Genomic DNA, 21,864 nt, shown 5'->3' with positions numbered 1-21,864 from the left:
ATTGTTGTATTTATCATAGTCTTGCCCACTGTTTAGTCAGAAGATGTAGCAGTGATAAAGATGTGTGTGTTCTAGAGGGTATAATAATCTTGAACAGGTTAGATTACCTGATGCCCCAGTGTTCACACTTCTGTTCCAACAAACAGAGCACACCATGCACTATGCAGAGACTCACACTTGGGAAATTAACCAATTAGCATAGACCTCAGTTCATTGCACACCTCTCGTAGGAACTAGTCTCCGGTTGCCTATTGTTTGCCGCAGGCAAGACTCGGCAAGTTCAGTTGGCCCTAAGGCTGCCCAATTCTGATATTTTTTTCACTAATTGGTCATGTTTCTGGTTTTCTGCCACAACCCAAGAGAAACTTCCTTCCCACCATTTTGGAAACGCAAATTAAATATCATACCTGTTACATCCTCTTGGCGTCCCGACTGTGAGTACAATGGTAAACAAACAGACATGACCGATGTCTTTCTTTGGTCTCTCCTCTCTCACGCTCGAGAAGCTCTCTGTGGGAGATGAGATGGTCTTGAGGAAAATTCTTGAAGTGTGGGAAATTCTGCCGGCCTTTCTAGGGAAATGTATCTCTGGGACTTGGTGGGAGTGATTGGCTGGCTCCTTGGCTATGAGCTAGGGTTCAGCGAAAGCCTGTGTTTGACAAAACGTTTATATTACACTAAAGTTATTCAAGGGTACATACAGTATTGATGTGATTAGAGTAGATATGGAGTTGATTATCTTGTACAGTATTTCTTAAGTCAGTATTCTGTAGTACTAGGTCCATGTACATTCACTACTTATTCTCTTACACGGAAGTGTTACAGATGCATGTTCTCTCTAGTATTCTACACCTTTTTGGAAGAGTGGGAAATGTAGTTTAACTGACCAATACTAGACGACATACAGTAAGAATGGAAATATGCTTTGCCAGAGATGGCCACATGTTCAAAGTCACTACTTTCTCTATGCCACACAATTGTGTGTGTCTGCTGAGCGGAGCAGGGAGAATTGGAAGAGCCGTAGAGGGAGCACAGAGACTTCCAGCAGTCAAAACAACATATTTTCCAGACTTTTACATCTTCCATTTCCTCCTGCTGTTCTCTTGCGTTCTTCTGATGAGTTTGAGACTAACTTAGGTTCTCCGAGTCCAAATAAACACTCATGCAAATTCTACAACTATTTTTCATAACTCACTGTTCACACCAAACAATTATGTTTTATAAAGGTGCTCCCTGGAACAAGTAAATAGTATTTACAACCTCACTTGACTGATCCAAAATATGGTAGAGTTTCTACCCTCTGACTGTTCTCAACAGTTGTCCGTGTAATTGAAGGGATGGAGGAAGTGAGCATTTAGATGTGAAGTTATACGGGTGACATACTGTATGTTGACAGGATGTCCTGTGTCATTGATTTGCTTGCAATCCTCTGTGTGGGGACAGCCAACTAGAACATTGGTTGCATTACAATTTGTTTAACAATATTGTTGAAAAAAAAACAAGTCTAGTGCTCTTACTGCATTCTTCTGTATGTTTACTGTTAACTTTTGCACACTGGTTAAGTCCTCACCACCACATCAATTCCAATGGCCTGTTAGATTTCAACACACTGACATGACTTGTAATATCAAGTAAAAGATGTCCATTTATTTTTACAGCTACAATGAGCCTGCTGTTTGTCCCTGAATAAGAGCATGTATTGTCTTCTACTTTCAACTTCCACTTCCTCTATTCTCCTGAGGTGTCAGATATAATTAATTTCCTAATTAATCCAATGACCTTTGTCTTGGGTATTCATTTCCTCCATGCAAAGTGGAGAACTCTTGATGTTGCTGCTCTGGTATTGGGGTTTCATATTAACACAGACTTTACCTTAAAGGTTGTTTCTAGTAAAGAAACAAGAGACACTGGTCATGAATTTCATATTGTATTGCGTCCACACTACAATGTTTTAATTCTCCCCTGTGTATCAGATAATAAACCCTCGGTGTGTTTTGATGCCTAGCCTCATGTGACAGCTGGCCAATGTTCTCTCTGTAATGTCGTCAGGCACACGGCTAGTGAATTACTCTAGTACTGTTGATGCCTCATGGAAGGTTGCAAATGGATGTCAAGAATCTATTTATGTCTTTATGATTGGGGCTTGGTCACGGCAAACTCCTGGCACCCATTTAGGATCACTATCATGTAAGTTCTGGAGCTGTACTAATCTTGTGCTGTATGGTATTTCTAGGTGAATCCTCTGCTGGAGGCCTTTGGCAATGCCCAGACTGTGATGAATGACAACAGCAGTCGCTTCGGGAAGTACATTCAGCTGCGCTTCCACAACTCCTCAGGTGTGTGTGTGTATATGAGTGTGAAGTTTTTGAATCATCTATTGCCGTGTGCTTATGTTAAAATGAGTTTATTTATACACTTGCGAGAGAAAGTATTTCCTGTGAATTACGTGACGATTGCATTGATACGACAAAGACATTCAGATGCAGGACGACTTATTTTCGCGTATAATGTGTTGTAACACTGAACCTGTATGTGTATGGTGCTGTGATCTAACAGTCAAAGGAGCTAAGATCAACGAGTACCTCCTGGAGAAGTCTCGTGTGGTCCACCAGGATGAGGGCGAGAGGAACTTCCATATCTTCTACTGCATGCTGGCGGGCATCTCCCCGGAGGACAAAGACATGTATGGCCTCCTGAACCCCACGCAGTACAGGTGGGTCCGACTGTGATGTAATCACTCTGCAACGTTTCCTCAACAGGATACAGTGAGTGTGGTCTGGGAATCAGTTCAAAAATACCACACTGTGTGTCATAGTTCACACACTCTCAATAATCACTAATAGCCATGATGTCATCTTACTGTAATGTTCTCTGCAGGGTGAGATACTGACTTTTTTAAAATTTTTATTCAAGCTTTATTTAGCTAGACAAGTAAATTAAGAACAAATTCTTATTTACAATGACTGCCTAGCCCGGCCAAACATTAACCCAGACAGGGCTGGGCCAATTGTGCGCCGCCCCATGGGACTCCTAATCGCGGCTGTGATACAGCCTGGAATCAAACCAGGGTCTGTAGTGACACCTCTAGCACTGAGATGCAGTGCCTTAGACCGCTGCGCCACTCGGGAGCCCAAGCTGATTAAGCTGACTATCTTCCTGTAATAACTCATATAATATGATACAAAATATTGTATTTTCTTCTTGTCACTTTCTTATCACAGTTTCAAGCTGTAAGTGTCTAAGTAATTCATATTTTTTCCTGGCATAACCAAGGTGTTTGTTTTGAAACTCTGCTATCTAGGTCTAATATTACTGTCTTTTTTTGGTTCTCATGGCTTATACGAGTAGCGACCACAGAGTTCTCAGTGTTCTACAGTATGTATATGCTACTTGTATTTCACTTCTTCTTCTTCTTCTTGACAGTTGAACAGGCCTGGAGGGAAATGCTAGGTATTCAAACAATGTGGTGTTTGTAGAGGCCTACCATACAATGTAGTTGTTGTGCCCTACAATAGTGGGTGCCCTACTATGTTGTACAGCCTTTACAATACAGTGCACCAATGTAGAAGCCTCAAAGTGTTTGTCTATCCGAGATGCATAATGTATTGACCCTCATTCCTTCATATGAAGCCTGTGTGTGTGTGTGTGTGTGTGTGTGTGTGTGTGTAGTTATCTGTGCTCAGCCATCAGATCTGTATAAATGTGTTTCTGTGGCTATGTGTCTGTCAGGTATCTGAATGGGCGGTATGGCTCCGAGGACATAGTAAGGAAATGGGGGGAGAAGTACAGTGAGGTGTGTAACGCCATGGACATGGTGGGATTTGAGGAACAGGTAAGACCTCTCATTGGAAAACTATCTTTCTCATCCTCTTACAGTATATCGGTCATAAAAGCAAACTCCGTATTGTCCGTATTGCCATGGGCTGGGATTTCACATTTTCTCCATGAACATCTGAATGTACTTTAATGTTCGACTAATTGGTTGATTGACTGATAAACGAATGGGTTGATGAATAAGCTGATTAACCAAAAGATAATGGACCAATTGATTTTATGATTGATTGACTGACAAAATGGACTGATATATATGTATATGTTGTGTCATCAGGAGAAGGTAGACATGATGACTATTCTAGCAGGGATCCTTTCTCTGGGAAACATCATGTTTGAGCCCACAGAGACCGACGCTCTCAGAGTCACCGACAAGTCCATGGGCTGGCTCAAAGCCACAGCCGTGAGTCTACTCTACAGCCTCCTCTCCTCTTCTTTCATCCCGTCTTATTTTACTTAACAAGAAAATGATTTGGATCAGGGCTTTCCAACTTTCCTGGAGAGCTACCCTCCTGTCGGTTTTCGTTCCAGTTACTATAACCTGATTCAGCTTACCAACCAGCTAATTACTAGAATCAGTTGAGCTAGATAACCTACAGGACGGTAGCTCTCCACGAACGGGGTTGGAGAGCCATGGTTTAGATACAGTCTCAATTATTACCAACTTGAGGATGATCTCTTTTTTTATGTTTATGGATTGATGAATAATCCATGAAAATTCACCTTTGTCCTTTTTGTCAATTTATTCACCTTTGTCCTTGTTTGTTAACGGTTCCCTTTATCTGAAGTACAGTAATTACAGAAGCAACTGTCTGTTAACATTTACAATTTCCTTATTGACCTGTGGGTGTTTTCCAAATAGGCTATTCACATTTAGCTTGTTTTGCTCTAATAGTTTCATCCCTGACATTGACATAACAAAAGAGAGACTTTAAGAACAGTTCCAACAGTAGAAGAGTCCATGTGTTGGACTAATAATAATAGATTTGAATAAGTTACAATTCATATAAGCAAATCAGTCAATTGAAAGGTCTAATTTCTATCTATGGATTTCACATGACTGGGCAAGAGTGCAGCCATGGGTGGGCCATTTGGGAGCCAGGCCCAGACAATCAGAATGAGTTTTTCCCCACAAAAGGGCTTTATTACAGACAGAAATACTTCGACGCACCCCCTCAGACGAAGCTGTATGTGGAGATCCTGGGCTGGCGTGGTTATACGTGGTCTGCTGTTGTGAGGCCGTTCGGACGTACTGCCAAATTCTCAAAAACGATGTTGGAGGCAGCTTATGGTAGATAAATTAACATTAAATGATCTAGCAACAGCTCTGGTGGACATTCCTGCAGTCAGCATGCCAATTGCATGCTCCCTCAACTTGAGGCATCTGTGTTGTGTGATAAAATTGCACATTTTAGAGTGGCCTGTTATTGTCCCCAGCACAAGGTGCACCTGTGATCATGCTGTTTAATCAACTTATTGATATGACACACCTGTCAGGTGGATGGATTATCTTGGCAAAGGAGAAATGCTCACTAAAGGATGTAAACAAATGTGTGGTCAATTTGAGAAAAATAATATTTTTGTGCATATGGAACATTTCTGGAATCTTTTATTTCTGCTCATGAAACATGGGACCAACACTGTACATTTTGTGTTTATATATATTTTTCTATATATTTTATATAGTGCCTTTCATTACAATGAGCATCTCAAAGTCCCTTACAAAATAAACTTATAGCGTTCTGGTAGTTATTGGACGATGGTCTTCCACAACTTCAGATGAAAGGTTGAGACCGTTCAGAAGGGCAGTAGGCCTAGCTTGAGTGGCGGGAGCTGCAATGGTAGCGGGATGGAGGGAGATCAGTCCGGTCCGGAGCTTATCATCGGGCACCTTGTCTCCTGTTCCTCCTCCTCCGTAGGTAGGTTGGTTGGTTCGTTAACTAACGAAATTGTAGCAACCAGCTGGGTGAAGCTTCGGCAATTGTTAAAGCGGCAGAAGACTAGGCGAGCCTCAACTCCTCACACTGCAGGCCACAGCCTTCTAGAAACCGGTGCAGGTGGCACAAAAAGCCGGTGCTGTGTTTCATCATTTAAAATGCTGGCGTAGCCAGCCAGCTAGCTAGCCAATCCAAACAAACAAACTGATTTGCCACTAGCCCAACAACTCCATTAGTCAATACCACCAGTCAGATATTTTAACTTGGCAACAGTCAGGAAGTTGTATATTTACATACTTATGTACAGGAGCTCTCAGCTTAGGCTGCTTCATTGATCCATTATAGTGGTTTAAACAGCAGAAGAGAGGTGTCCAAGGACTACGGTTGGGGGGAGTCCTAAGCATTCATAGTAAAATAAACAAGGGGATTGTTGAGCTAATTGCTACAGTCCTCACATAATGACCATGGACCGTTCTAACATGGGCAGCTGCTTGGTCCTGGAGACACCGTGTAGACACTTTTTTTAGCGAAAGGGGTGTGTTTTTCTTGGTGTGCTGTTCAACTAGTTTGCGTGTGTATGTGAATTATATTTAAACGTTCTACTGTGTCCATTAGTTTGTGTATGCATAGATCCACATGCATAGATCCACATGCATAGATCCACATGCATAGATCCACATGCATAGATCCACATGCATAGATCCACATGCATAGATGCACAGATCCACAGGTGATAGTGGCGTGTGTGTGTGCATACATATGTATGCCTTCTATTTAAACAGGTGAATGATTGCCCCCTCCTCCACAGTAACTCCCCCATAAGCAGCCTCCCAGGGAGGCAGGCTGGCGGTGGTGGGCTGAGCCGACATCTGGCCAGCTCAGATAAGACACAGTGCTTGTAAAAGGTCACGAGGGGCTATATTTGGAGTTGAATGGAGAGGTATTGCTCACAATGCTAGGTGTACTTCCAACTGACGTAGGATCAGCTGCCCTTTGCCCAGTTTTAATATGAGCAAAACAACTTCACAGATCCTGGTTATTGAGGTGATTCTAGCTCTAACAGCAGAGGTGATTTATTTGTATTTATTTAACCTTTATTTAACCAGGTAGGCCAGTTGAGACAGGTTCTCATTTACAACTGCGACCTGGCCAAGATAAAGCAAAGCAGTGCAACAAAAACAACAGAGTGGCACATAAACAAACCTACAGTCAATAACATAATAGAAAAGAAAAATATTAAATCTATGTGCAGTGTGTGCAAATGTAGGGAGGTAGGCAATAAATGGGTCATTAATACTGGAGTGATAGATGTGCAGATGATGATGATGTGCAAGTAGAGATACTGGGGTGCAAAGTGCAAGAGGTTATGTAATAATATGGGGATGAGGTAGTTAGGTGTGCTATTTACAGATTGGCTGTGTACAGGTACAGTGATTGGTAAGCTTCTCTGACAGCTGATGCTTAAAGTTTGAGAGGGAGATATAAGACTCCAGCTTCAGTGATTTTTGCAATTCGTTCCAGTCATTGGCAACAGAGTAATTGGGGTGGCAGGTAGCCTAGTGGTTAGATCTTTGGACTAGTAACCGAAAGGTTGCAAGATCAAATCCCTGAGCTGACAAGGTAAAAAAAAAATTACAAAATTATCTGTTGTTCTGCCCCTGAACAAGGTAGTTAACCCAGTGTTCCTTGGCCATCATTGAAAATAAGAATTTGTTCTTAACTGACTTGCCTAGTTAAATACATAAAAAAAAATGTTTTAAGTGTTCGGGAATGCAATATACCTGCTGGAGCACGTGCTAGGCTTTCCCTAGCAAAGACTAGATGACCTGGACGAGAGCATACAGGTTGCAGTGGTGGGTAGTATTATGGGGCTTTGGTGACAAAACTGTGATAGACTACATCCAGTTTTCTGAGTAGAGTGCTGGGGGCTGTAAGTTGATTAAACAGGTGCACCTTGTGCTGGGGACAATAACAGACGTCACCGAAGTCGAGGATCGGTAGGATAGTCCGTTTTAATAGGGTATGTTTGGCAGCATGAGTGAAGGATGCTTTGTTGCGATATAGGAAGCCAATTCTAGATTTAATTTTGGATTGGAGATGCTTAATGTGAGTCTGGAAGGAGAGTTTACAGTCTAACCAGACACCTAGGTATTTGTAGTTGTCCGCATATTCTAGGTCAGAACGGTCCAGAGTAGTGATGTTAGTCAGGAGGGTGTGGGCAGCAATCGGTTGAAGAGCATGCATTTAGTTTTCCTAGCGTTTAAGAGCAGTTGGAGGCCACGGAAGTAGGGTTGTATGGCATTCAAGCTTGTTTGGAGGTTTGTTAACACAGTGTCCAAAGAAGGGCCAGAAGTATACAGAATGGTGTCGTCTGCGTAGAGGTGGATCAGAGAATCACCAGCAGCAAGAGCGACATCATTGATATATACAGAGAAAAGAGTCGGCCCGAGAATTGAACCCTGTGGCACCCCCATAGCGACTGCCAGAGGTCCGGACAACCGGCCCTCAGATTTGACACACTGAACTCTGTCTGAGAAGTAGTTGGTGAACCAGGCGAGGCAGTCATTTGAGAAGCCAAGGCTATTGAGTCTGCTGATAAGAATGCGGTGATTGACAGAGTCGAAAGCCGTGGCCAGGTCGACGAATATGGCTGCACAGTACTGTTTTATCGATGGCAGTTATGATATTGTTTAGGACCTTGTGGCTGAGGTGCACCCATGACCAGCTCTGAAACCAGATTGCATAGTTGAGAAGATATGGTGGGATTCGAAGTGGTCGGTGATCTGTTTAATGGCTTTCGAAAATTTTAGAAAGGCAGGGCAGGATGGATATAGGTCTAACAGTTTGGGCCTAGAGTGTCTCCCCCTTTTTGAAGAGGAGGATGACCGCGGCAGCTTTCCAATCTTTGGGGATCTCAGACAATACGAAGAGAGGTTGAACAGGCTAGCAATAGGGGTTGCAACAATTTCTGCTGATAATTTTAGAGAGGGTCCAGATTGTCTAGCCCAGCTGTTTTTTATGGATCCAGATTTTGCAGCTAGCAGCAATGGTGATTAGAGCATGCTAGCAGCAAGGGTGATTAGAGCATGCTAGCAGCAAGGGTCTGATCACTGTAAGTGTTGCTCCTTTCGTGATGCTAAACTGTTGCTAATATAGACAAACCCAAAATGTTGGGTTGCTGACTCTGGTCCGCTGAATACTACTGGGTATACAGACATGAGCCGAATGTATATTTTGGGCTAATTAGTAATAAACTAGTACTACATTGTGAAATCTACAGCACTTGGTCTGTTTCCCCTTTTTGACATTGATTTCATTGAAAGTATCGTTGTCTGAGGATGGCCTTTTGTTTGATATCTGGCAGGAATTTTGCATGCCTAGCATTGCCATGACCTTAGCTTTGCATGTTCAGTAGGGCCACTTCTGGGTTAAAGGGGCCTTGGGGCTAGCATGGAGGTTGCTTTTGGTTAAAATGTGTGTCACTCACTATACCAGTGTATCACTTTATCAGTGGTCTAAATGTTTCTGTGTTTATTTATGAACCTAGGCAGTGATTTTTTTTTTTGTGTGTAAAATATAACTTGTCTGCTTTGTGCACTTTCTATTTAGATGTTTTTGTGTGATTTAATATTTGTGTGTGTTTGCCTTCTCAGGGTCAGTTTGGGGTGCAGGAGGAGGAGTTGCTGAGGAGTCTGACCTGTACTCTGTCTGTAATGAGAGGAGAGGCCATCCGCAGGCTGCACAACCAACAGCAGGCTGAGGGTAAGGAGAAAAACACTCAAGCACTGGTCCGGGATCAACTTTCCCTACCACCGTCACCTTGGTCATTACGAAGGAGGGCCTGAGTTAGTATTAACCACCATGGATACTAACTGTTCCATGGTGGTTAATGCTGGGTCCGGTTTCCTCTTTCACTGGGTCTTTCCATGAAACTGGAGAGCACAATGTTTGTGTAGCTACATACCTGACAATGCTAGAACACAAGTATGAACATAACAGGATGCGGTTTCGTACAATCAATGTGGTGTTTCTTTAGCGCTTATTACTAGTGCCAACCAGGCATGTCCTTGAGGTACTTGGACAGCTTTGAGTTTTCACCCGAATGGTTAAGGCTGGGATTTAGGGAGGGTAAGCTGACCACAACTTCCTTCTAGAGTATTTAAATAAGGCCCATGTTTGTCTGACCAACTAGTGCAAATAGAGACAGCTTTTAGCATCAATGGGAGTGGGGAAAAAGGAGCAAAAGCTCAATATGGAAATGCTATTAATGTTTTTTCAAGAGGTTGACTCCATTAATATGTTGTGTATTTACAGATGCCAGGGACTCCATCGCCAAAGTGGCTTACGGGAGAGTATTCGGCTGGATCGTCAGTAAAGTTAACGAACTGCTGGCTCCCAACGTTGACTTTGACGTTGAGCTCAGTGAAATAGGTGAGTTTCAAGGGGAAACATTTTAAGGCTTCAAATGTAACAAAATGGCTAAACTCTTCATATGTTTTCTTCATCGCAAGTAGAGCTGGTCGACGTCAGATTGACTGTTCTGTTTTCTTGTTCTATAATACAGGTATCCTCGACATCTTCGGGTTTGAGAATTTTGCTGTTAACCGTTTTGAGCAGCTCTGCATCAACCTGGCCAATGAACAGCTGCAGTACTTCTTTAACCATGTAAGTGTAAATATCATTGCCACAAGGAAGTAGCCCTGTAATCTAGGGTGTTTCTCTATTTAAGTCCCATAAAATGACAGCCTGTGGAGTTTGTTAACTTGAGACCCAAACGTTTAACAGAAACATGTGGCCAGCTTGTCTCTTTATTTAGTATTAGTAGAGGAACAGGAAAATTATGAAGATAGTCTACAATAGGTTCTGCTTTTTGAAATGGCTATAAATGCATATTCAGTGAAAGGCTTCAGAAAAATGAATTAGGTCCGAAAGTATTCAAACCCCTTGACTTTTTCCACATTTTGTTGTGTTATAGCCTGAATTTAAAATGTATTTAATGTAGATTTTGTGTCACTGATCTACACACAATACCCCATAATGTCAGTGGAATTATATTTGTGATTTAATGGCTGTGATGGGAGACAACTGAGGATGGATCAAAAACGTGTTTACTTCACAATACTAACCTAAAAGAGTGAGCCTGTAAAGAATACACATATTCCAAAACATGCCTCCTGTTTGCATTAAGGCATTAAAGTAAAACTACAAAAAAAAGTGTCCAAGAAATGTACTTTATGTCCTGCGTACACAGCCTTATGTTTGGGGCAAATTCAACACAACACATTACTGAGTACCAGTCTCCATATTTTCAAGCATAGTGTTGGCTGCATCATGTTAAGGATATGCTTGCAATCGTTAAGGACTGGGATGTTTTTCAGGATAAAAAAGAAACAGAATGGAGCTAAGCACAGGCAAAATCCTAGAGGAAAAGCTGGTTGTCTGCTTTCCACCAGACACTGGGAGATGAATTCACCTTTCAGCAGGACAATAACCTAAGGCCAAATGTACACTAGGTTTGCTTACCAAAATGACAGTGAATGTTCCTGAGTGACCACTTGAACATCTATGGCAAGACCTGAAAATGGTTGTCTAGCAATGATCAACAACCAATTTTACAGAGCTTGAAGAATTTTGAAAATAATAATGGGCAAGTGTTGCACAATTCAGGTGTGGAAGGCTCTTAGAGACTTACCCAGAAAGACTCGCAGCTGAAATTGCTGCCAAAGCTGCTTCTACAAAGTATTGACTCAGGGGTGTGAATACTTATGTCAATGTCCTATTTCTGTATTTAATTTTTAATACATTTGCAAACATTGAGTTTTGTGTGTAGATGGGTGAGAATTTATTTTATTTTATACATGTCCAGTTCAGGCTGTAACGCAACAAACTCTGGAATAAGTCAAGGGGTATGCACACTTTCTGAAGACACTGTACATATGCATGTGATTATGGAGTTAAAGACAACTTATTTTTACTAGTCGTGCTGCTGTAGTTTGGAGCACCATGCTCTACTAGTTAATATTACACAATTTACCTGTTGGGCCTTTTTGTCAGAACCATGTGAGCACTGAGTATATTGGTTCAAAAATATTGTCCACAAGTCCCACAAACAGTATTTGATACAAATGCCATATAGGAAGAAAAAAATCCAACAAATGCCCACAAACCTTTTTGAGTACATTTCCTGATATACTTGACTTGCACATTGATAAACATGACACCAGATCAGGAAGCGCAGGCTTTACTTTCGCCCTTAGGACTGAAATGTGAGGCCTCATCACCACTAGCCATGAAATCTCCCTTAACCCCTTTTCTTTTTGACATACAAAATGTTTATATGAAAGGGGGTCTGTGTTTAATCTCTCGTTCCGCTTTCTCAAATTGCAGCACATATTCCACTCTGTCATTTACAGCTTTTGAGTACTTCGCTGGGTGGGGGTAGAAATCTGCTTGTGATTATTTATCATTGTCGGATCACTACACTGCATTATACGCTGAGTGTACAAGACATTAAGAACAATTTCCTAATATTGAGTTGCCTCCCCCTTTGCCCTCAGAACAGCCTCAATTCGTTGGTGCATGGACTCTACAAGGTATCAAGCGATCCACAGGGATGCTGGCCCATGTTGACTCCAATGCTTCCCACAGTTGTGTCAAGTTGGCTGGACGTCCTTTGTGTGGTGGACCGTTCTTAATAGACACAGAACCCAGCAGCATACCCCATTCAAAGGCACTTCAATCTTTTGTCTTGCCATCTTCACCATCTGAATGGCACATATACACAATCCATGTCTCAAGGCTTAAAAATCCTTCTTTGACCTGCCTCCTCCCCTTCATCTACACTGATTTTTAAATGGATTTAAAAAAGTTACATCAACAAGGGATCATAGCTTTCAACTGGGTTCATCTGGTCAGTCTGTCATTGAAAGAGCAGGTGTTCTTAATGTTTTGTGCTGTCATTCTATTGGAGTGGACTACATTATTTACACTGAACAAAAAATATAAACTGCACATGCATCAATTTCAAAATGTTTACTGAGTTAGAGTTCATATAAGGAAATGAAACAAATTCATTAGGCCCTAATCTATGGATTTCACATGGCTGGGAATAGAGATATGCATCTGTTGGTCACAGATACCTTAAAAAAAGGTAGGGGCATGAATCAGAAAAATAGTCAGTATCTGGTGTGACCACCATTTTCCTCATGCAGCACAACACATCTCCTTCGCGTAGAGTTGATCAGGCTGTGATTGTGTCCTGTGGAATGTTGTCTCACTACTCTTCAATGGCGATGTGAAGTTGATGGATATTGGCAGAAACTGGAACACGCTGTCGTATGTGTTGATCCAGAGCATCCTAAACATGCTCAATTGGTGACATGTCTGGTGAGTATGCGGGCCATGGAAGACCTGGGACATTTTCAGCTTCCAGAAATTGTGACCAGATCCTTGCGACATGTGGACATGGGGAGGATGAATGGCACCACAATGGGCCTCGGATTCTCGTCACAGTATCTCTGTGCAGTCAAATTGCCATCGATAAAATGCAATTGTGTTCATTGTCCGTAGCTTATGCCTGCCCATACCATAACCCCACCACCACCATGGGGCGCTCTGTTCACGATGTTGACATCAGCAAACTGCTGGCCCACATGACGCCCACATCTGCCATCTGCCCGGTACAGTTGAAACCGGGATTCATCCGTGAAGAGCACACTTCTCCAGCGTGCCAGTGGCCATCGACGGTAAACATTTGCTCTCTGAAGTTGGTTATGACACTGAACTGCAGTCAGGTCAAGACCCTGGTGAGATCAATGAGCACGCAGATGAGCTTCACTGAGATGGTTTCTGACAGTTTGTGCAGAAATTCTTTGGTTGTGCAAACCCTCAGTTTAATCAGCTGTCTGGGTGGCTTATCTCAGATGGTAGAGAAATTAACATAATTATTTGGCAACAACTATGGTGGACATTCCTGCAGTCAGCATGCCAATTGCGCGCTCCCTCAACTTGACAAATCTGTGGCATTGTGTTGTATGACAAATTGCACATTTTAGAGTGGCCTTTTATTGTCGAGAGCATAAGGTGCACCTGTGTAATGACCATGCTGTTTAATCAGCATCTTGATATGCCACACATGTCAGGTGAGAAATGCTCACTAACAGGGATATAAACAAATGGAGCAATAGCTTTTTGTGCGTACGGAACATTTCTGGACGTTTTTATTTAGACTCATGAAACATGGGACCAACACTTTACATGTTGCATTTATATTTTGGTTCAGTGTAATTAAATGCATAAGGCTTCTTATGGCAATTTTGTGACTGAAGGCCACACACAATTGAATGTGCCAACTTCTAATGAAATGATTAGGCAAAGCACTTCTGAAAGAAAGTGTGAATACCTGTTGTAATTTTGCATACGTCTTCGCATGTATTTGTTGTCCTGCAGCACATCTTTCTGATGGAGCAGAATGAATACAAGGAGGAGGGCATCGAGTGGGAATCCATTTCCTTCAAAGACAACAAGCCTATCCTGGTAAAAATACATTTCCTCTCGTTTCTCATCACTTAGTACTCTTTTTCTCTCTCAACCTTTTTTCTGTCCCCCTTTTTCACCCTCCCTCTCTCAATTTCCCTCCCATCTCTCTCAGTAATAACACAGACTGGTTGTTTAAACACAGTGTGAGTCTGCCAGACAGACCAGAACAAAGTGACCAAGACCCCAGGAAGGGGTTATGCTGACGGGGCAGTGTTCAGTCACATACCAGGAGCTTAATGGGCACTTCTGCTTTTAGCCTGTGGCATCATCATCTGTCTATATGGATGCATGAGTACAGCCAGTCTGTAAGCTATGGGATAAGATGGACACATTAGTTGTTGTGGGAAGGATCTTAACTCGAGGTAGGATTGGGCCTAGGGCGAGTAATGCACAACCGGGATCCACAGCTCCTGTTCTGTGTACCCACTCTAAGTCCTAATGCCTACAGAGCACTATACAACTTGTAGAGCATTTTACAGTGCAGGGGCCATAGTCAATAAAGATCGGGGAACAAGGTTTTCAGGATAGGACTAAAATATATGATCCTTGTACTGTGAGAAGGCATGTTTTAAAGTCATGTAGTTGTGTACCATGTTTCAATCAGTGAACAGTTGGCAAGATTAACTCAAATATGCATTTTCACAGTAAAGAACTGTATTTGTTTAGGTGTTTTTCCTACAACTAATTAATTTGATGTGCTTCTCTCCCGCAGGACCTGTTCCTCACTAAACCCATTGGAATCCTTTCTCTCCTGGACGAGCAGAGTGCCTTTCCCCAGGTACCTAAGTGGTCTCCATACAGTTTTTGGGGGGAAATGACCTTCCCCTACATCTTTGTCTTAATGTATATGTATTCATTCTAATTTCTTTTCACTATTTGTGCCCTCAGGCGTCAGACAGAGACTTTGTGGACAAGTTGAACAGTAAATTTAAAAGCAGCCCCCACTATGAGGTGGTCCGGAGTCACAGCCCCCTCTTCACTGTGGTTCACTATGCTGGGAAGGTGAGGTTACATTCATACATTACTTTATAATAATAGTTCATTTAACTGTCCAGGGTATTCCAGTTTTCTATTAAATTTGATGTATAATTAATTATGTTAAACCAGCTTTTCTGCGAATTTAATGATGTGGGCACACACCGGTCTTTAAAAATATTCATGCAAATATTCAAGTAGACCACTGATTGGCCAGCTCATCCTTCTCAGGATTTGTGCTCTGGGCACAAATACGAGTATAAGATGAGTCAACAACATTATTTGGGTATGAGTTAACATAATATTAACTCTTAAAAGTGAGATTTTCACTGGACAATTACTTGTATAATGCCTAGGAGTTATGTGTGTTTTATAACTGCATCTATACTACATCATGACTGCATTATAACTCATTATGAGTGTGGTTATGAAGCATAGCTAATTCTCTCCTTTCTGTGTCCAGGTCCAGTATAATGGACTAGGCTTTCTAGAGAAGAACAGAGACACCATCCCAGCCAGCATCAGAAGCCTCTTCATTAACAGTGTCACGCCCCTACTCAGTCTCCTCTTCGCAGGTACATGAGGGAATCTGAATGTTTCTGTATTCAGCAGCTCTGCACTTTGCCAGAAATTACCCATGTTTTTATTACTGCACAATCGCTGATTTATCTATAGTACCAGTCAAAAGTTTGGGCACACCTACTCATTCAAGGGTTTTTATTTATTTGAACTATTTTCTACATTGTAGAATAATAGTGAAGACATCCCAACTATGCAATAACGCATATGGAATCATATAGTAACCAAAAAAGTGTTAAACAAATCAACATATATTTGAGATTCTTCAAAGTAGCCACCCTTTGCCTTGATAACAGCTTTGCACACTCTTGGCATTCTCTCAACCAGCTTCATGAGGTAGTCACCTGGAATGCATTTCAACAAACAGGTGTGCCTTGTTAAGTTAATTTGTGGAATTTCTTTCCTTAATGCGTTTGAGCCAATCAGTTGTGTTGTGACAAAGTAAGGGTGGTTTAAGAAGAGAGCCCTATTTGGTAAAAGAACAAGTCCATATTATGTCAAGAACCGCTCAAATAAGCAAAGAGAAATTAGTCCATCATTACTTTAAGACATGAAGGTCAGTAAATCCAGAAAATGAAGTACTTTGAAAGTTTCTTCAAGTGCAGTCGCAAAAACCATCGAGCGCTATGATGAGACTGGTTCTCATGAGGACCGCCACAGGAAAGGAAGACCCAGAGTTTCCTCTGCTGCAGAGGATAAGTTCTTTAGTTACCAGCCTCAGAAATTGGATCCCAAATAAATGCTTCAGAGTTACAGACACATCTCAACATCAACTGTTCAGAGGAGACTGCATGAACCAGGCCTTCATGGTTGAATTGCTGCAAAGAAACCACTACTAAAGTACACCAGTAAGAAGAAGAGACTTGATTGGGCCAAGAAACACGAGCAATGTACATTAGACCCGTGGAAATCTGTCCTTTGGTCTGATGAGTCCAAATTTGAGATTTTTGGTTCCAAACGCTGTGTCTTTGTGAGATGCAGAGTAGGTGAATGGATGATCTCTACATGTGTGGTTCCCACCGTGAAGCAGGAGGAGGTGGTGTGGGGGTGCTTTGCTGGTGACACTGTCAATGATTTATTTAGAATTCAAGGCACACTTAACCAGCATGGCTACCACAGCATTCTGCAGCGATATCCCATCAGGTTTGCGCTTAGTGGGACTATAATTTTGTTTTTGAACCAGACAATGACCCAAAACACACCCCCAGGCTGTGTAAGGGCATTTTGACCAACAAGGAGAGTGATGGAGTGCTGCGTCAGATGACCTGGCCTCCACAATCACCCGATGTCAACTCAATTTGAGATGAGTTGGACCGCAGAGTGAAGGAAAATCAGCCAACAAGGGCATAGCATATGTGGGAACTCCTTAAAGTCTCTTGGAAAAGCATTCCTCATAAAGCTGGTTGAGAGAATGCCAAGAGTGTGCAAAGCTGTTAAGGCAAAGGGTGATTACTTTGAAGAATCTCAAATATGGGCCTTTTTGTCAGATCTACAAGACCCTGCTAGGTAAAGTCCCCCCTTATCTCTGCTCGCTGGTCACCATAGCATCTCCCACCTGTAGCACACGCTCCAGCAGGTATATCTCTCTAGTCACCCCCAAAACCAATTCTTTCTTTGGCCGCCTCTCCTTCCAGTTCTCTGCTGCCAATGACTGGAACGAACTACAAAAATCTCTGAAACTGGAAACACTTATCTCCCTCACTAGCTTTAAGCACCAACTGTCAGAGCAGCTCACAGATTACTGCACCTGTACATAGCCCACCTATAATTTAGCCCAAACAACTACCTCTTTCCCAACTTTGCACATTCTTCCATTGCAAAACTACCATTCCAGTATTTTACTTGCTATATTGTATTTACTTTGCCATCATGGCCTTTTTTGCCTTTACCTCCCTTCTCACCTCATTTGCTCACATTGTATATAGACTTGTTTATACTGCATTATTGACTGTATGTTTGTTTTTACTCCATGTGTAACTCTGTGTCGTTTTATCTGTCGAACTGCTTTGCTTTATCTTGGCCAGGTCGCAATTGTAAATGAGAACTTGTTCTCAACTTGCCTACCTGGTTAAATAAAGGTAAAATAAAATAAATAAATAAATAAAAATATAAAATATATTTTGATTTGTGTAACACTTTTTTTTGGTTACAACACGATTCCATATGTGTTTTTTTCATAGTTTTGATGTCTTCACTATTATTCTACAATGTAGAAAATAGTCAAACTAAATAAAAACCCTTGAATGAGTAGGTGTCTTTTGACTGGTCCTCTACGTTTGTGTACACCGTGACTGTTGATCTGTAGCTATTAAATCAGTTCTGTAAAGATGCGTAACATGGATCAGAGCTGACACAATGACGTGGGCTTGTTTCCAATGTGGATTTGTGTACAAATATACCCCCTGACCTCTTCTTAGAAAATTATGTAGGATTTTAAATAAATAAATAAATGGGTACTCTTATCTTAACACAGCAACATAGCATTCACAGACTCTGTTTGAGAATTGTTCTAGTTTAAAACATTGATCACTGTCTGTCATCTCGCATCTAATATTCACTTATGATTCGTATTTGATGTCTTTTCAGCCACAATCTCCAGAACAGGCACATTGATGCCACGCAAAGCCAAGGTAGGCACTGTAGATCATAAAATATTCAGAAGTCCATTTTGAAAAAAATATGATATACAGTAGATTCTGTAGAATGAATTGCTATTGGTTCCAAACAGCCAGGGTCATATTTGGACCTTTCTTACAGTGCAAAAGTCAGAGCCAGAATGTGGGTTTAAATTATTAAACAACTATTTTTCTTTTAGCTCATGCAAAAGGCGGATGACAACTTTAACTCAACTAGGAAACAGTCGGTCGGGGCCCAGTTTAAGGTAAGGCGGACGTAGACTTTGTTACTCATCTGGATTTATACATTTCCTATTTCTGAGTGTTATATTTCAAAATGATGTATGAACAATAATGAAAACCCCTGTAAATATGCCTACCTATAGACTGAACTGCTGTAAAATATAAATATAATGGTTAGTGTGTCATACCTTCAGCACTCTCTGGCTGTGCTGATGGAGAAGATGTTTGTTGCCAGTCCTCACTTTGTCCGCTGCATCAAACCTAACGGCAGAAAGCTTCCTGATCAGGTGGACAACAAAATAGTCATGGACCAGGTGAGAACCAATATTTAATATGTTATTTTAGATGTACTGTAGGCATGTCTATCTTACATTGGTGATGAAGGTAGCAGCCTTCATCAGTAGCAGCATTTCCTTTAGATTATTTCCTATGCTTGGATGCACAAGCCTGAAATAACACCAGTCGTTTTGTGAATATACAGTTTGACCCCTTTTTCAGAATAATCCATGCTTTCAAAAGCTAAGGAAATGGTACATCTACACTACCGTTAAAAAGTTTGGGGCCACTTAGAAATGTTCTTGTTTTTGAAAGAAAAGCACATTTTCTGTCCGTGAAAATAAAATGGATCAGACATACAGTGTAGACATTGTTAATGTTGTAAATGACTATTGTAGCTGGAAACGGCAGATTTTTTTTTGTGTGTAATATCTACATTGTAGAGTTGCAAAGAAAAATACATATCTCAGACTGGCCAATAAAATATTGAGATGGGCAAAAAACTGGGACATGCTTAACACCTCGGCCATCCTACAATCCAAGCTTGATGCCCTCAATCTCACACAAATTATCAATGAACTTTCCAGGTACAACTCCAAATCCGTAAACACGGGCACCCTCATAGATGTCATCCTAACTAACTCGCCCTCCAAACACACCTCTGCTGTTTTCAATCTCAGCGATTACTCCCTCATTGCCTGCAACCGTAATGGGTCTGCGACCAAACGACCACCCCTCATCACTGTCAAACGCTCCCTGAAACACTTCTGCGAGCAGGCCTTTCTAATCGACCTGGTCGGGGTATCCTGGAATGACATTGACCTCATCCCGTCAGTAGATGATGCCTGGCTATTCTTCTAAAAGTGCCTTCCTAACCATCTTAAATAAACATGCCCCATTCAAAAAATGTAGAACTAGGAATAGATATAGTCCTTGGTTCACTCCAGACCTGTCTGCCCTTGACCAGCACAAAAACATCTTGTGGCGTTCTGCATTAGCATCGAATAGCCCCCGTGATATGCAACTTTTCAGGGAAGTTAGGAACAAATATACACAGGCAGTTAGGAAAGCTAAGGCTAGCTTTTTCAAACAGAAATGTGCATCCTGTAGTAGTAACTCAAAAAGGTTCTGGGACATTGTAAAGTCCATGGAGAAAAAGAGCACCTCCTCCCAGCTGCCCACTGCTCTGAGGATAGGAAACACTGTCACCACCGATAAATCCTCTATAGTTGAGAATTTCAATAAGAATTTCTCTACGGCTGGCCATGCTTCCCACCTGACTACCCTTACCCCAGTCAACTGCCCGGCACCCTCCACAGCACACCCCCAAAGCCCCCACCATTTCTCCTTTACCCAAATCCAGATAGCTGATGTTCTGAAAGAGCTGCAAAATCTGGACCCCTACAAATCTGCTGGGCTAGACAATCTGGACCCTCTCTTTCTAAAATTATCTACCAAAATTGTTGCAACCCCTATTACTAGCCTGTTCAACCTCTCTTTCGTATCTTCTGAGATTCCCAAAGATTGGAAAGCTGCCGCGTTCATCCCCCTCTTCAAAGGGAGTGACACTCTAGACACAAACAGATATAGGTCTGTAAGCAATCTTACCCTGTCTTTCTAAGGTCTTCGAAAGCCAAGTTAACAAACAGATCACCGACCATTTCGAATCCCACCTTACCTTCTCCGCTATGCAATCTGGTTTCAGAGCTGGTCATGGGTGCACATCAGCCACGCTCAAGGTCCTAAATGACATCATAACCTCCATCGATAAGAGACATTACTGTGCAGCCGTATTCATCGACCTGGCCAAGGCTTTCAACTCTGTCAATCACCACATTCTTATTGGCAGACTCGACAGCCTTGGTTTTTCAAATGATTGCCTCGCCTGGTTTACCAACTACTTCTCTGATAGAGTTCAGTGTGTCAAATTGGAGGGCCTGTTGTCCGGACCTCTGGCAGTTGCTATGGCGGTGCCACAGGGTTTAATCCTTGGGCCGACTCTCTTCTCTGTATACATCAACGATGTTACTCTTGCTGCTGGTGATTCTCTGGTACACCTCTACGCAGATGACACCATTCTGTATACTTCTGGCCCCTCTTTGGACACTGTGTTAACTAACCTCCAGACGAGCTTCAATGCCATACAATTCTCCATCCGTGGCCTCCAACTGCTCTTAAATGCAAGTACAACTAAATGCATGCTCTTCAACCGATCACTGCCCGCACCTGAGCGCCCGTCCAGCATCACTACTCTGGACAGCTCTGACTTAGAATATGTGGACAACTACAAATACCTAGGTGTCTTGTTAGACTGTAAACTCTCCTTCCAGACTCGCATTAAGCATCTCCAATCCAAAATTAAATCTAGAATCGGCTTCCTATATCGCAACAAAGCATCCTTCACTCATGCGACCAAACATACCCTATTAAAACTGACCATCCTACCAATCCTCGACTTCGGTGATGTCATCTATAAAATAGCCTCCAACACTACTCAACAAAGTGGATGCAGTCTATCACAGTGCCATCTATTTTGTCACCAAAGCCCCATACACTACCCACCATTGCAACCTGTACGCTCTCGTTGGTTGGCCCTCGATTCATACTCGTCGCCAAACCCACTGACTACAGGTTATCTACAAGTCTCTGCTAGGTAAATCCCCACCTTATCTCAGCTCACTGGTCACCATAGCAGCACCCACTCATAGCATGCGCTCCAGCAGGTATATCTCACTGGTCACCCCCAAAGCCAATTCCTCCTTTGGTCGTCTTTCCTTCCAGTTCACTGCTGCTAATAACTGAACGAACTGCAAAAATCTCTGAAGCTGGAGACCCATATCTCCCTCACTAGATTTAAGCACCAGCTGTCA

The 21,864-nt window shown here is 42.1% G+C and overlaps 1 protein-coding gene across 2 annotated transcripts in view; it reads left to right on the top strand.

The window, feature by feature from the left end:
* The window catches only part of LOC109868590 (myosin-IIIb), a 53,272-nt gene that overhangs the window by 15,467 nt on the left and 15,941 nt on the right, over positions 1-21,864 (top strand). For both annotated transcript variants that reach the window (XM_031802929.1, XM_020458261.2), the window contains exons 5-18: positions 2,234-2,336; positions 2,557-2,713; positions 3,730-3,832; positions 4,109-4,234; positions 9,422-9,530; positions 10,083-10,199; positions 10,333-10,433; positions 14,217-14,303; positions 15,019-15,084; positions 15,195-15,308; positions 15,745-15,856; positions 18,447-18,490; positions 18,676-18,741; positions 18,913-19,032. In XM_031802929.1, the coding sequence (XP_031658789.1) occupies positions 2,234-2,336; positions 2,557-2,713; positions 3,730-3,832; positions 4,109-4,234; positions 9,422-9,530; positions 10,083-10,199; positions 10,333-10,433; positions 14,217-14,303; positions 15,019-15,084; positions 15,195-15,308; positions 15,745-15,856; positions 18,447-18,490; positions 18,676-18,741; positions 18,913-19,032 (1,425 nt within the window). The remainder of the gene's footprint in view (positions 1-2,233; positions 2,337-2,556; positions 2,714-3,729; positions 3,833-4,108; positions 4,235-9,421; positions 9,531-10,082; positions 10,200-10,332; positions 10,434-14,216; positions 14,304-15,018; positions 15,085-15,194; positions 15,309-15,744; positions 15,857-18,446; positions 18,491-18,675; positions 18,742-18,912; positions 19,033-21,864) is intronic.

This window comes from Oncorhynchus kisutch, linkage group LG23 (assembly GCF_002021735.2).
Source record: "Oncorhynchus kisutch isolate 150728-3 linkage group LG23, Okis_V2, whole genome shotgun sequence".
Taxonomy (NCBI): domain Eukaryota; kingdom Metazoa; phylum Chordata; class Actinopteri; order Salmoniformes; family Salmonidae; genus Oncorhynchus; species Oncorhynchus kisutch.
Note: the sequence above shows the minus strand (reverse complement) of the source record. Positions and strands in the feature narration are given on the sequence as shown.